Source organism: Nannospalax galili, unplaced genomic scaffold, assembly GCF_000622305.1.
Source record: "Nannospalax galili isolate Female #2095 unplaced genomic scaffold, S.galili_v1.0 scaffold543, whole genome shotgun sequence".
Classification (NCBI taxonomy): domain Eukaryota; kingdom Metazoa; phylum Chordata; class Mammalia; order Rodentia; family Spalacidae; genus Nannospalax; species Nannospalax galili.
In genome coordinates, this window is record NW_008352270.1 from 3,371,105 (window position 1) to 3,385,014 (window position 13,910).

A 13,910-nucleotide genomic window follows, 5' to 3' on the forward strand; every position below is an offset into this window, starting at 1 on the left:
AGAGAATTAATAAAGAAATAAAAGTATTCTTGGAACTAAATGAAGGGACGATACAACACAACAAAACCTCTGGGACACGCTGAAAGTGGTCCTTAGAGGGAAGTTTATAGCTCTAAGTGCCTACATCAAAAAATCAGAAGGAACACAAATAAATGACAACATTGCAACTCATCACACTTGAAAAACAACAGCAAACAAAACCAAAACCCAGCAGATAAGAAGAAATAACAAAAATTGGCAGAAATTAATAAAATTGAAACAAAGAAAACAATACAAAGAATCAACAATTCCAAGAGCTGGTTCTTTGAAATGATAAACAAGATTGACAGACCCCTGGCCCAGTTAGCAAAAAGAAAGAAAGAGCACCTCCAAATCAACAAAATCAGAGATGAAAGAGGAAACACCACAACAGGCACCAGAAAGATACAGAACATTATAATGGAATACTTTAAAAACCTATAAGCTACTAAATTTGAAAACCTAAAAGAAATACAGCATATCTAAAATCATAGGAACCATCAACGTTAAACCAAGAAGAGATTAACAGTATAAACAGACCCATACCATACAAGGAAATCAAAACAGTAATACAAAGCCACCCAACTGAAAGAAGCCCAGGCATAGATAGATTTACAGCAGAATCCTACCAGACATTTAAAGAAGACCTCCAACCAATACTGTTTAAATTTTCTAAAATAATAGAAACAGAAGGAGAACTCCCAAATTCCTTCTATGAAGCCAGCATCACTCCAATACCCAAACCAGGTAAAGACACAACCAAAAAAGAAAACTACTATAGACCCATATCCTTAATGAACATAGATGAAAAAACTCTCACCAAGATACTTGCAAACCGCATAAAGACACACATCAAAAAGATCATCCACCAGGTGCAGGGATGGTTCAACATATGTTACTCAATAAACATCATAAATCATATAAATAGGCTCAAAGACCAGAGCCACATGGTCATCTCAATAGATGCAGAGAAGGCCTTTGACAAAATTCAACATGCATTTATGTTCTAAGTCCTAGAGGGAATTGGACTGGAGGGAACATACCTCAACATAATTAAAGCTATATACAACAAATCCATAGCCAATATCATTCTGAATGGAGAAAAACTGGAACCATTCCCACTAAAATCAGGAACCAGCTGGGCGTGGTAGCACATGCCTTTAATCCCAGCACTTGGGAGGCAGAGGCAGGCAGATCTTTGTGAATTCAAAGCCAGCCTGGTCTACATGGTAAGTTCTAGGACAGCTGGGGCTACAAGGAGACCCTGTCTAAAAAAAAAAAATCCCACAAATTCACATTTAGTCTTTAATTTTTATATGTATGAATGCAAAAATTTTAAAGCCTTATCTTAATTTTTTAAAAAATTAAATGTTTTGGCTATAAAATTTCTAGGTTCACTGTTGAATCAATACAGTTATACAATATTGAACTCAGCATAAGCCCTGCAAGATACAAAATTGATATCTCCTATCTGGTATTGAGGAAGACATCAGAAGCTGGAAGTACCTCCCATTCTCATGGATTGAAAGAATTAATATTGTGAAAATGACCATCCTACCAAAAGCCATTTATAGATTCAATGCAATGCCAATCAAATTCCCCATGACATTCTTCTCGGAATTAGAAAAACTATCCTAAGATTCATATGGAAGAACAAAAGACCTTGGATAGCCAAACCAACCCTGAGCACTAAGAGCAATGCCGGGGGGATTACTATATCAGATTTCAAGCTGTATTACAGAGCTATAGTCATAAAATCAATGTGGTGCTGGCACAAAAATAGACCCATAGAGCAATGGAACAAAATTGAAGACCCAAATATGAGTAAATGCAATTTCAGCCACCTGTATTTGACAAAGGGACCAAGAACATTAACTGGAGGAAAGACAGCATGTTCAGCAAATGCTGCTGGCCAAACTGGATCTCCACTTGTACAAGAACCACTTAAGAGATACTTGGAAAATTTCCCATATACATATTAAACATTCCTCTTAATAACAAATGGGTCAAAAAATCTTTACTGAAACCTTAAAATAGTTTGCCTAATAAAAATGAAACTACAATTTATTAAAATTTGCAGAATGCAGAAAAAGCAGCACAAAAGCACTTGATAAGAAAAAAGATTTCAAATTAATAACCAAAGCTTCAACTTTGAAAATGAGAAAAAGAAGATCAAGTTGATTTCTAAGTAGGATTAAAAGAGATAGAGTTAAAATTAGAGATCAGCTGAAAATAAGAAATCAACAGAGAAAAGTATGCTCCAAAACTGGGCTTTTGAAAAGATCAGTAAAACTAAAAATCTCTAACCAGGTTAAGCAACAATTTAGGAAGAAAAAAAAAAAAAAAAGAGGAGACGAAAATTGAATTCCAGTAGAGATCAACACCAGAAACAAAAAAGGAGCCATTGTTACCGATCCCATGATCACAAAAAGGACAAATAAAGAGTCTCTCTCCAGAAATTTAGTAACAGAGATAAAAAAGGCCAACATAGGGCTGGAGAGATGGTTCAACAGTTAAGAGCACTGGCTGATCTTGCAGAAGTCCCAGGTTTAGTTCCCACCACCCACACAGTGGCTAACAACCATCTGTAATTCCAGTTCCAGGGGATCCAATGCCCTCTTCTGTCATCCCTGGGTATTGTATGCACATTATGCACTTACATATACACAGGTAAAACATTCATACACTTCAATGAAATAAAAATAGATAAACATTTTTAAAAAATAAAAATGTCAGTTTCTTGAAAGCAAAATAATTAGCAAAACTCCCAGCAAGAGAAACACATCACCTGAACAGGCCCACTTCTATCAAAGAACTGGCAGAAATAAGGAATCTCTCAAAGAGCACCAAGCTCAGAAAGGCTTACCAGTGATCCTAACAAACTTTATGGAAGTAATTATAACAATTCTCTAACATATTATAAACTGCTGGAGAGAATACTTCCTAGTGCATTTATAGAGGGCAGCATTAGCACAATTTCCAAGTCAGGTGAAGGCATACAAGAATCAAGCTTCAGGGCTGTATTTCTCATGAACACAGATGAAAAGTCCTCAGCCAATATCAGCAAAGAATGCAAGATAGAAGAAGAATGACACTTCAGGATCAGGAATTCATTCTATGCATACAAGGTGGTTCTATACATGAAAATCAACTAATGTAATTGAGTAACGCAACAATAAAGAGAAGAAATGTCATATAATTGTACTGGCAGGTACAGAAAAGGCATTCTGACTAAATGCAGTTGTCATTCATGATCTATCTCTCAGAAAACGAGGAAGAAAAAGAAACATCCTCAATATCAAAAGCATGATCCATGAAAAAGAAAAATTCAGAATGTCTTAAAATGAAAACTACTGCTCTGGGAAAACCGCTATTGAGAGTGAAACAAAGAAAGAAGTCAAGGCATGGCACTTATGAGAGAAAAGCTGCAAAAGTCCTATCTGACAAAGGACTGGCATCCAAAACATACCTTTAAAATCAACAATGAGAAAGTAAATGACTTGATTAACAAATAGGCAAAAGACCTAAACGGACGCCTTACCAAAGAAGATATACAAACAGCAGACGGAGCTTGAAAAGACGTACCAGGGACTGGGGAGATGGCCCATGAAGAGCAGGTACTGCTTTTGCAGAGGACCTGAGTTCCATTCCCAGTACCCAAGTCAGTCAACTTACAACCACCTATGAATCCAGCTCCTGGGGGATCTAACACCTCTAGCCTCAGTAGGCACCCCACACATGTGTGCATATGCACACACAGAGACATATACATGATTAAAAATGAGATAAATTTTTTTTTAGATAAATCTTTTTTAAAAAGAACTCTTTAAAACAAGATGTTCAACATCATGTCATCAAGTAACTGATATGAAATGTTAGCTAGCGGCCTACTATTAGAGTAACTAAGCCTTAGTCACCAGTGGGCAAGAGATATGGTACATACAATTTGGGAGAATTTAGTAGTTTCTTATAAAATTAAACATAGCAGTAACATATGGTTCACCAACTGTGTCTTTGCCTAAATGAGTTAAATTTTGTATCTGGGGCTGGAGAGATGGCTCAGTAGTTAAGAACACTGGTTGGTTCTTGCAGAAGACCCAGGTTCGAATCCGAGCACCCACATGGCAGCTGACAACTATCTGTAACTCCAATTCCAGAGGATCTGACAGCATCTTCTGTCCTCTGTAGGCACTGCATGACATGGGTGCACTTACCTACATGCAGGCAATACACACATACACATAAAAATAATAAAAAAATTTTTAAAATTTTTATATCTGCGTTTCTTCAAACTGCCAATATCAGGAGCAACCATGGTATCTTTCAAGAGGGAAATGGTTAAACAAGTTCTTTGCACAGTAAAAGGAAGAAAGGCACCATCAAGGCATGACTAGACATGGAGAATCCTTGAAGTCATATGACTATGACAAAAAGCCAGTCTGAAAATAGCACACGTTGTGTGAGGCCAATTTCAGGACATTCTTGAAAAGACAAACTGTGCAGCTCTGAAGATGGCGAAAAGACTGGTGGTCAGAGGACAGGACCTTGGTGTTTGGGAGGAAAAAGAGCTGAACAGCTCAAGCACAGGGTACATCATAGCATCAGAACTGCCCAGGGTGAGTCTACGATGGTAGAGATGATGAATTTGTCAAAAAACAAATAATAAAACACAAGGCTTGAGTCCTAATGTAAACTGAGGAATTGAGTTAAAAGTAAAAATACTGTCTCACTGATTACAACACTCTGATGCAAAACATTAATAACCAGAAAACCACACAGCAGTTGTGACTGAGGCATGCACAGAAACTGTTTTCATTTAATTTTCTGTAAAGCTAAAACTGATCAAATTTACTAAAATCACTCCAAACCTATTAAACATTACTTTGTCTCTGTTTCACCCTTGTTAAAACCATCAGATTTATAGCTTATCTGACTTAAGAGGATCCAGTCTCACACTTTCTCAGCTCTGCATTATCCTCATTGATTCCATGAGATGCCAGCAATTATAAAATAATTAAAAGGTGTTCAACATCATTAGTAATTAGGGAAATGCAAATTAAAACCACTTAAAGATATCATCTTACCCCAGTCAGACCGGATAAGATCAAGAGAACAAATGATGCCAAATGTTGGAGAGGATGTGGGGAAAGGGGAACACTCATCTGCTGCTGGTGGATTGCAAACTTGTTCAACCTCTATGGAAAGCAGTGTGTAGAACTCTTAAAAAACTACAAATGAACCTACCATTTGACCCAGTTATACCACTCCTTGGCATATACCCAAAGAACTCATCCTATTGCAGAGACATTTGTACATCCATGTCTGTTGCTGCTCTTTTGACAATAGCTAAGAGATGGAAGAAACCTAAGTGTCCCTCAACTGATGAGAGGATAATGAAAATGTAGTTCATTTATACGATGGAGTTTGACTCAACAGTAAAGAAAGATGAAATCACATAATTTGAAAGTAAATGGATGGAACTAGAAACTGTTATACTAAGTGAAGTAACACAGATTCAGAACAAAACAAAAGCAACATATGTTCTCCCTCATATGCGGATCCTAGCACCAAATCCTGATAAGTGAGTATATATCCAGACATAACTACAGGAACCAGGATAATGAAAAGGAACCAGGGAGGTAAAGGAAAAGAAAGAGCATGAGAGAGAAGAACAGTAGAAAACAGGTGTTAATAAGGGAGATATGGATAAAAATCGGGTTATTTTAATGGGACAGGGGAAGGATGGGTTATACAAGGAAACTTGGGGATAAAGGGAAAGAAGGAGCTCAAGAGATGTGAGACCATAGGTGAGGTATTATTAAGGGAGAAATGGGAAAAATGGGGGCACTTTAAATGGGAAGACCCTGGTGAAAGGGTTGGAAAATGTGAGAGATAAATAATGCCTAATTAAAAAAAAAAACAAAACAGGAAACCATAAATCGAACAACCTATTGACAAATTATACATACCAACCAGATCAAGAAATACATGTCTAGGCAAGATTTATCTGAGAAAAATTGGTCTTTGCCCAAGTTTTAGCTACACGGCACACAGTAATTAAAAGTAGCAGACTGGTGGAACTAACCTTCTTGGATGTTTAACAGACACACTTTGAGGCCATACTTTTTGGTCCGAGGGACATAAAGGACAGTTTTTGTTCCTTGCCCTCCAAGGTCAACTAAGTTCCAGGAGACTATGAGCAACTCTCAAAATGTCCTGTAATTGTGGTGTGTCACCTGTCCTCTTGATCAAGGAGGCCATGGAGACCCCACCAGATAGACTTAAACCAGTGTCCAGTCTACAAAGAGGAGGGTCAACACAGAGGAACTATTTCCTCCATGCTTCCAAGTGAAGCCCTCCACAGTGGAGCAGGACCTTTGACTTATCTTCACATAGGCGGAACTGGTAAAAGAAAGGAGCCAGGGGCTCCTCCCCAGCCCATGTGACCCCTGAGGAACAGATCCTCAAATGACCTTAAGAGTAAAATTAAACTGGTTTATCTAAGCCAACTGTATGGTCTCAAACACCCAAAAGGAAAGTAGAACCAAAGATTAAAGGGATCAATATAATTCTTTAAGAGTCCATGTGTATAGCTAAAGGCTACATAACAAGAAACAATGCCAGACAGGAGATACCTTCCTTTGAGTTGTTGGCCAGGATGGCCCAAGAGACTCCCAGAGAGTAACCCAGCATAGAACTGGGAAAATGAACAGCAGACCCCAATCTTATCTAAAGGAATATTGACAACACAACTGATTGCTGCTAGATGAGGAAGAACTCTAGATAGGCTGACTAGATTCAGTGGATGGACAAGCACTGGAGAATGGCTGGGGGCGCTGACAACACAGTGGACAGTTAACAGGGATTACAGAGTATATGGGCTCCGGGGAGTGGGGGTAGAGACTACGGGAGGGTGCCATTTGGGATGTGTGTATATAGATGAATAAGATTGTTTGGGATGTTCTGTGTGAAATACACACTCAAAAAAATCAACAAATAAAAAAATGAGTTATATTTGAGGAAGAAACATAAAAATTTCCTTCATGTTAACTGGTAGAGGTGAAACACATTACCAGTAAAATCTACCTGATGATTTTACATCCATGCTCAGGTGCCAAGGACCTCAGAAAGTAACCGATTGTGACTAGTTATAATCAGATACATAGAGATTAGAGACGCATGTGAAAACATCTAAGTGTTAGTTGCATTAAAATGAGTTTTTCTGTATGAAACAGTATATTTTAAAATAAAATGGATACCTTTTCTAAAGGTTAAAACCTCATTCAATTTTATGTCTTATAGGGTTTATACTGAGTTCAATACTATATAACTATTAATTCAACTGTGAACCTAAAAATTTACAGCCAATTTTGAAAGAGATGCATCTTTGCTCTGGAAGTTGTTATTAAATATGTTAATGCTCTAATAAAATGCTTCTTCTAATCATGTGGTTATTAAATAAATAATTTAAAAATTAAAATAAAATGTAAGATTACTAAGAGCTAAAAACAAACAAACAAACAAAAAAAAACGAAGATATGTCATTAAATAAAATATCAGGGTTAAAATGACCCCAAATCCAGACACAAATAAAAATCAGGGCAATTGACTGTGGCAATTGAAAGGAAAAAAACTGCTAAGGAATCAACTTTCATTACTTCTTATTGAACAGTATTGTTTAACCTAGAAACTAAGAAAACAATTTAAACAAAACAGTTCACAAATTTCACAACTTATTAAACCTTTAACTTGTTGATAGTGCCTTTAATCTCAGCACCTGGGAGGCAGAGCCAGAGCCTGGTGGATCTCTGTGAGTTCAAGGCCAGCCTGGTCTACATAGTGAGTTCCAGGTCAGCTGGGGCTACAGGGAGACTGTCTCAAAAATACAAAAAAAAAAAAAGGAATCTTTTTATGGAATGACATTATTTTGACTTTACTGATAATCCTGAAAATCTGTATATCAGTAATGACATACTCCCAGAACAAACAGAAAACTCTATGTTAAAATCAGGAACTCCTTAGGGGACCCCAAGATACTAATACATTTTAGGAACATCAAAAGGATCTAATGACATTAATGACATTTGTCAATTCCATATGGTCAAGTAATTGAACCTAGTGCCACAACTATAAGGAATTTTAGTTTCTCTGAGAAGTTAGTGCAAATGGCACATATCAGTCCCAAGCACTGGCCATCCAGACCAAAATGAGCAAGATTGTACAGAACACTTCTGAAACTTGGGGCACCTTATGAAATCATCAGATTCAGAAATGGGATCACAGGGAAATTAAGCATCAGAAAGCGTGTGGCCAAGAATATCACTCCACAAGCTCCTGACAGACACTAGTCTTTCAGTAATGTAAGAATGGTCATTGTCGATGGATTACAATAAACATGATAACTAACAACAGCAAGGTTTGATATGAGGTATAATATATTTTTTTATATTTTATTTATTAATTTTTTTATGTGTATGTGTATGAGTGTATTGCCTGTATGTGTGTAGTGCACCCACGTCATGCAGTGCCCTCGGAGGTCAGAAGAGGGCGTCAGATCTCCTGAAACTGGAGATTGGCTGTTAGCCACCATGTGGGTGCTAGGAATTGAACTTGGGTCCTCTGCAAGAGCAGTCAGTGCTCTTAACCGCTGAGTCATCTCTCCAGCCCCATGGATATACATTTTTTTTAATTTTATTTATTTTTACTTTTATGTGTACGCGTGTATTGCCTGCATGTAGGTAAGTGCACCTGTGTCGTGCAATGCCTGAGGAGGTCAGAAGAGGCTGTCGGATCCCCTGGGATTGGAGTTATGGACAGTTGTTAGCTGCCATGTGGGTGCTGGGATTCGAACCTGGGTCTTCTGCAAGAGCAACTGTTGTTCTTAACTGCTGAGCCATCTCTCCAGCCCCCCATGGATGTACATTTTAACTTATTTAAGTTTCACTGATAATGACAGACTTACCTTGCAGAACTTGACTTCTGCTTCCAAATGATGGATGTATTTAGACTGCTCATGAATGACAGGAACGAGGTTGTGCACAGTGGGCACGCCAGCCTCCTCACATTCCACTGCCTGCTAAGGCAGAAAAGAAAAATTAAGCAGCTCTGGATTTAGCAGAGACTCATCTACTACCCTCTCCATACTCAATTTAGTACTTGATATGATATAAACAAATACTAGATCATGGTGTGCCTGATAGTATTTACTTCTCTATTCTATAATTTCCACAAGGATATTCAAGGATATGCATATTACTTTTAAAGATAGAGAGTGAAAACAGTTATAAAAAGCACACGACAGATGGAAAGATTCCAGGGTAAAGTAACTGGCTTGGAATGGCCTGCTGTTCAGCCATCTAACAGTATGATACCCCATTCAGTAATTCTGAGATTGAAGGAACATTTGGAATGCTGCCATGGAGGAGGTGTGCTCCTGAAACCAAGGACTTGGAGTTGAATGTGTTGTCAGTGGAGCAAAACTCCATCTCAGAAAGGGTGCATTAGAAAAACTAGGGGTTTGGGGTTTTGTCATTTCTTTTGGAGGGTCTTGAACTAGACAAGGGTCTTGATCCAGGAAACTCAAAACTATGCTGTTCTGGAGCACAAAACCTCTAAGACTAAGCCCTAAAACAGAGGCACACAAACTAAAGATCAGCTGCCCTAAGGATCCCAAAGAAGAGATTTCAGAAAAAGTTCTCCTGCCACTTAGCTCTATGCTATTCAGAATTCCTAGAGCTAACTTGGAATGCATATGTGACTTTACCTGAAAATGAATGTGAAATATGGAAATCACACGTGAGTCTGTGATTTCTTTTTAAAGGAAGAAGTCAGGAGAAGGGAAATGAAAGTCAACCAGGCACCCTGACTGGAGCTTGAGAAGGGGCGGCTTCTGTTGCTCAGTCGTTCTGTTTCTACGTCCAACAGAAATTCTATACAATAATGAAATATCAGTTCTCATGGCAGGATAATCGAAAAGGACTTCACCTTCTGGTGTATTTAAGAAATTCAAAATCAAACAACGTAAGCTTTTAAATGTCATTTATTTTTCCCACAGTGTAAGGATGGAATCCAGATTTTCCTGCCTACCCAAACTCAATACACTCCGTAATGCCACTGCTCTTTATTTCAGAAGACAACAAACGTATCTGAACCAACAACAGCTCCAGCAACTTTAGCTGACCTAAAAGTACTCCATTCCCCTTATGTGTTTAAAATCATTCTAGAAACCAGATGTCAACAGTAATAAATGCACTCAGGGATAAAATGTCTTACTAAAATTATAATTCAATATCTATAAATAATGATTATGTGAAGTATTTTTCTCTAAAGAAAGAACTGAGCATAAGGGTGTGTGTCAGGCTAGAGTGCTAACATGAGGTACCATTATGGAGTTCTGTGAGAGAAGGAAAGCCACATTTCTAGATTCCAGCATGCAGATTTTATGTTCACCTGTCACATGCACTGACGATATAAGCTGCTTATCATTGCTCTGACATGGTCTATAGCTATGTCATCTTCAAAGGTGTCTAAAGAACTCTAAGCATAAAATATTATCGCATTATTGCAAAAAGACCATGACATACACATACAAGCAAGTTTGTGAGAGACCCTGTGCAGACTTCAGCTAGGCGCACGGCCTAGACTGTGATTTTGACCTAGTTCAGAGTTCATTCTCTCACACCCAGCTCAGTTCTTAGTACAGAAAAAGCCTCAGATAGGAATACTACTGTACCAAAGCAACAAAAATCAACTTCAAAGAAATACAGCATAATTTCTCACTAAATTATAACCACTTATTTTAACACGTACAATAACAAACTTCAAGCTTTGGATTCTTAATAAAAGAGAATTACAAAGGGGGCTAACATCACAATTAGTAACTCCTGAAAATGATTGACTACAGACATGAACTTCTAAAACATTATGCCTTTGCATTCACTGCCCCTTTTGTGTATCTGCAGTTATAAAACATTTTTCAGAACTGTTCTCTTGCTCACATTTTTGAACCAAATAATAAGAGTATCGAGATTCCTTCAGCCAAAACAATCAGAGAGAATGGAATTTCTTCCAATGCTCACACTATTCCTGTGTCCTAGAATGTCTGTGACATGCATAATAGGACACTTGAAAAGAAAACAAAGTTGGAAAATGAATGTTTCTGTCAAGCTGCAAGAGTTGCAACTCACCGAAGGGGACATTTTTCGTCTTCGTGGTGGAGATGTCTCATTTTCCTTACTTGTTTGTTGGTGCAACAAAGCTTTGAGCAGATTGACTACAGAACAAAAGTAATGAATTTATTGGATTCATGGGTTACATTCAGTTTATATCATAAATGTCCCCCAAACATCATTCATTAAAGGCCATGTCTGTCGCTTTGCATTAAGGGACGATAAAAGAAATTCTAAGAGATGGGGTTTAGTGGGAAGTCTTCACTCATGTCATGGGGATGTGCCCTTGAAGAGGACAATGGGACCCCGGCCTCTTCTTCCTGACATAAAGTGAGTAGTTTTGCTTACGTGCATGTTCCTGCCAGGATATACTGCCCTGGCACACGCCCAAAGCAACAAGGTCAATCAATAATGGATTGAAACATCCAAACCACAAGCAAGAACAAAGCTTTAAGGCAAGGTGGCAGAGGCCTACAATCTCATCACTTGGGGGACACAGACAAAAGGATCACCTTAAGTTCAAGGCCCATCTGGTCTACACAGTGAGTTTCTGGCCAGCCAGGGATTCATAGTGAGACCCAGAAAAAAAATTATTCCTTTTAGTTTTTTAACCTCAGATACTTGTTACAGTGATGAAAGTTGACTAACATTGTATTACCAAACATCTATTCAGTAAACATTGCTTAAACTCCTATTAGTTAGGATACAAATAAAAATCTCTACCCCTTAAGTAAGATTTCAATGAGCAAAGGAGATACACTAGCAGGCATTTTTTTTTTTTCTGTGAACTCAGAGCTGTATACAAGGCTAAAGGAAAGGAAACACATAGTTTTCACATAGGAGCTAACAAAGTGTGGCAGAATGGATGAACAGGGCTCAGTGGGCAGCAAAGGGTGTGAAGGTGTAAAAAGTTTCAGTCAGGAGGCACTGTAGGTGTAAAAGTACAGAAGCATGGTCAGGAGGGTGGCCAGAGACGGATGCTTTCTAAGACAGGTGGCTAAGATGAGAAGCTTGTAAGAAGACAATAGCACCAACAAAGATCAGACCAGAAAGGTAGGTTTCACCTGTGTCAGAAAAATAGTGTTGTCTTTTGTATAAATGTATATAAATATAAATGCATACATAATAAAATATTGTTGTAAAAGTTCTGAAGAATTTTGACTTAAGCCTATAGGTTTTTGGAAATCAAAATAAAAAAAAAGTTCAGTGAAGGAAGTATATTAGCTCATTTGTGTTTCAAGAACAGCATCTTAGCAGCACAGTGGGGACTGACTGCAGCCATTCTTCTATGACTCCACTATGTGCCATTCATGCTCGGACCAACACTGGTACTTACCAGCATGGCTGTGCTGCAGTTCATGCCAAGCCATCCCTGAGTCCTCATTGTTGATGGTGGCGCTGATGGAAGGATTCAGTGCATCTTCTTCCACAGTGACATTGCCTTCTCTCAGGGCGCATTTCAGTTGGTGAAGGCTTCTATTGGCACGTTCTAAAAAAAAACCTGATGAAAGTCAAGGCCAATAAAACTGTGGCAACTGCCAGGACACTTGGCCAAGAAGGTAGCCCTCACAAGGACAATTGTTTTGGGGTGCTTTCTGGAAAAGCAGAGATTGGTTTCCAGCTAGCTAAGGAACATCCCAGAGGAGGTAAGAGCAGACTAAGTCCATGGATGCAGAGTTTGGCTTCTAGCTAGCTAAGGAGCAGACTAAGTGCATGGACTAGAGGTTAGACTTGGCCATCCCTAAGAGTCCTGTCCCTGCCACTGTTAATACTCGGTGCACGTGGCAGCACCGGCAACAAGAACTGAATGACAGAGATGCCTGTGCCCAGATAAGAACTCTGCTGGGGACTTTTCCTCCTTCCTCTCAGTGTTCAAGGCTCACCTACCCCACCTGGAGACATGAAGTAAGTGGACAGGCCCATACAGGGGACTCAATCACCTCAGGCTCTGGCCCAGAAAGCCTTATTCTCGAGAACCTCAGTCATGCCCCACCAAAAGAAATCAGAGCACCTGGCCTACGACAGATTACTAAGACAGCCTAACGCTCATGGTGGCAGTCCCTCAGACTGCTGGCTGACTACATTTCATGTGCAGCTACTTGGAGAGTGCAAGTGACCACACATAGAACTGAAGCTGAAACTAACCAGCACACATATAACATAAACTGTCACTAAAGAAATACTTTAAGATACATTGTTATGATAGTTCATCTCTAAAAATAAGCCCCAGGATCCAGTCTCTTGTCCCAGTTTGAAAATGAGTAGGCCTGTAATTTACATTAAGAGAAAGGCAACACTGACAGTCACACCTCATATTTAGAAAGGTTGGAAACTTGCTTGCTGTCTTGGACTGCTTACTTTTGAAGCCGGGTCTCCTGCTGGAGACCTGTAAAGAAGCCATGGGGAGGGCACAGGCCCAGAGACTACATGAAGGAAAGAAGCTCCAAGGTACCCATCTTCCATCCCACAGCCCAATGGAGCCTGTGAAGACTCCACACTGGAGATCATTTAACTGAAATGCCTTGAAAACAACCTAATTCGGGGACAGGGAGATGGCTCAGTTGGTAAATTGCTTGCTGTGCAAACATGAGGACCTGAGTTCAGCTCCTCAGCACCTATGTAGAAAGCTGCACGTGGAGCTGCACATGCGTAACCCCAGCCTTGGATGGCGGGCAATGGCAGATGTATCACTGAAGCTCATTGGTCAGCCAGTCCAGTTGAATG

The 13,910-nt window shown here is 39.1% G+C and overlaps 1 protein-coding gene across 10 annotated transcripts in view; it reads right to left on the reverse strand.

The window, feature by feature from the left end:
* The window catches only part of Sdccag8 (serologically defined colon cancer antigen 8), a 238,012-nt gene that overhangs the window by 216,186 nt on the left and 7,916 nt on the right, over nucleotides 1–13,910 (reverse strand). For 6 of the 10 annotated variants that reach the window (XM_029554106.1, XM_029554105.1, XM_029554101.1 and 3 more), the window contains exons 2-4: nucleotides 12,523–12,687; nucleotides 11,205–11,290; nucleotides 8,981–9,094 (exon numbers count right to left, since the gene is read on the reverse strand). In XM_029554106.1, coding sequence (XP_029409966.1) covers nucleotides 8,981–9,094; nucleotides 11,205–11,290; nucleotides 12,523–12,687 — 365 coding nt within the window. The remainder of the gene's footprint in view (nucleotides 1–8,980; nucleotides 9,095–11,204; nucleotides 11,291–12,522; nucleotides 12,688–13,910) is intronic. The other 4 variants (XM_017802232.2, XM_029554103.1, XM_029554108.1 and 1 more) reach the window with 2 other exon arrangements.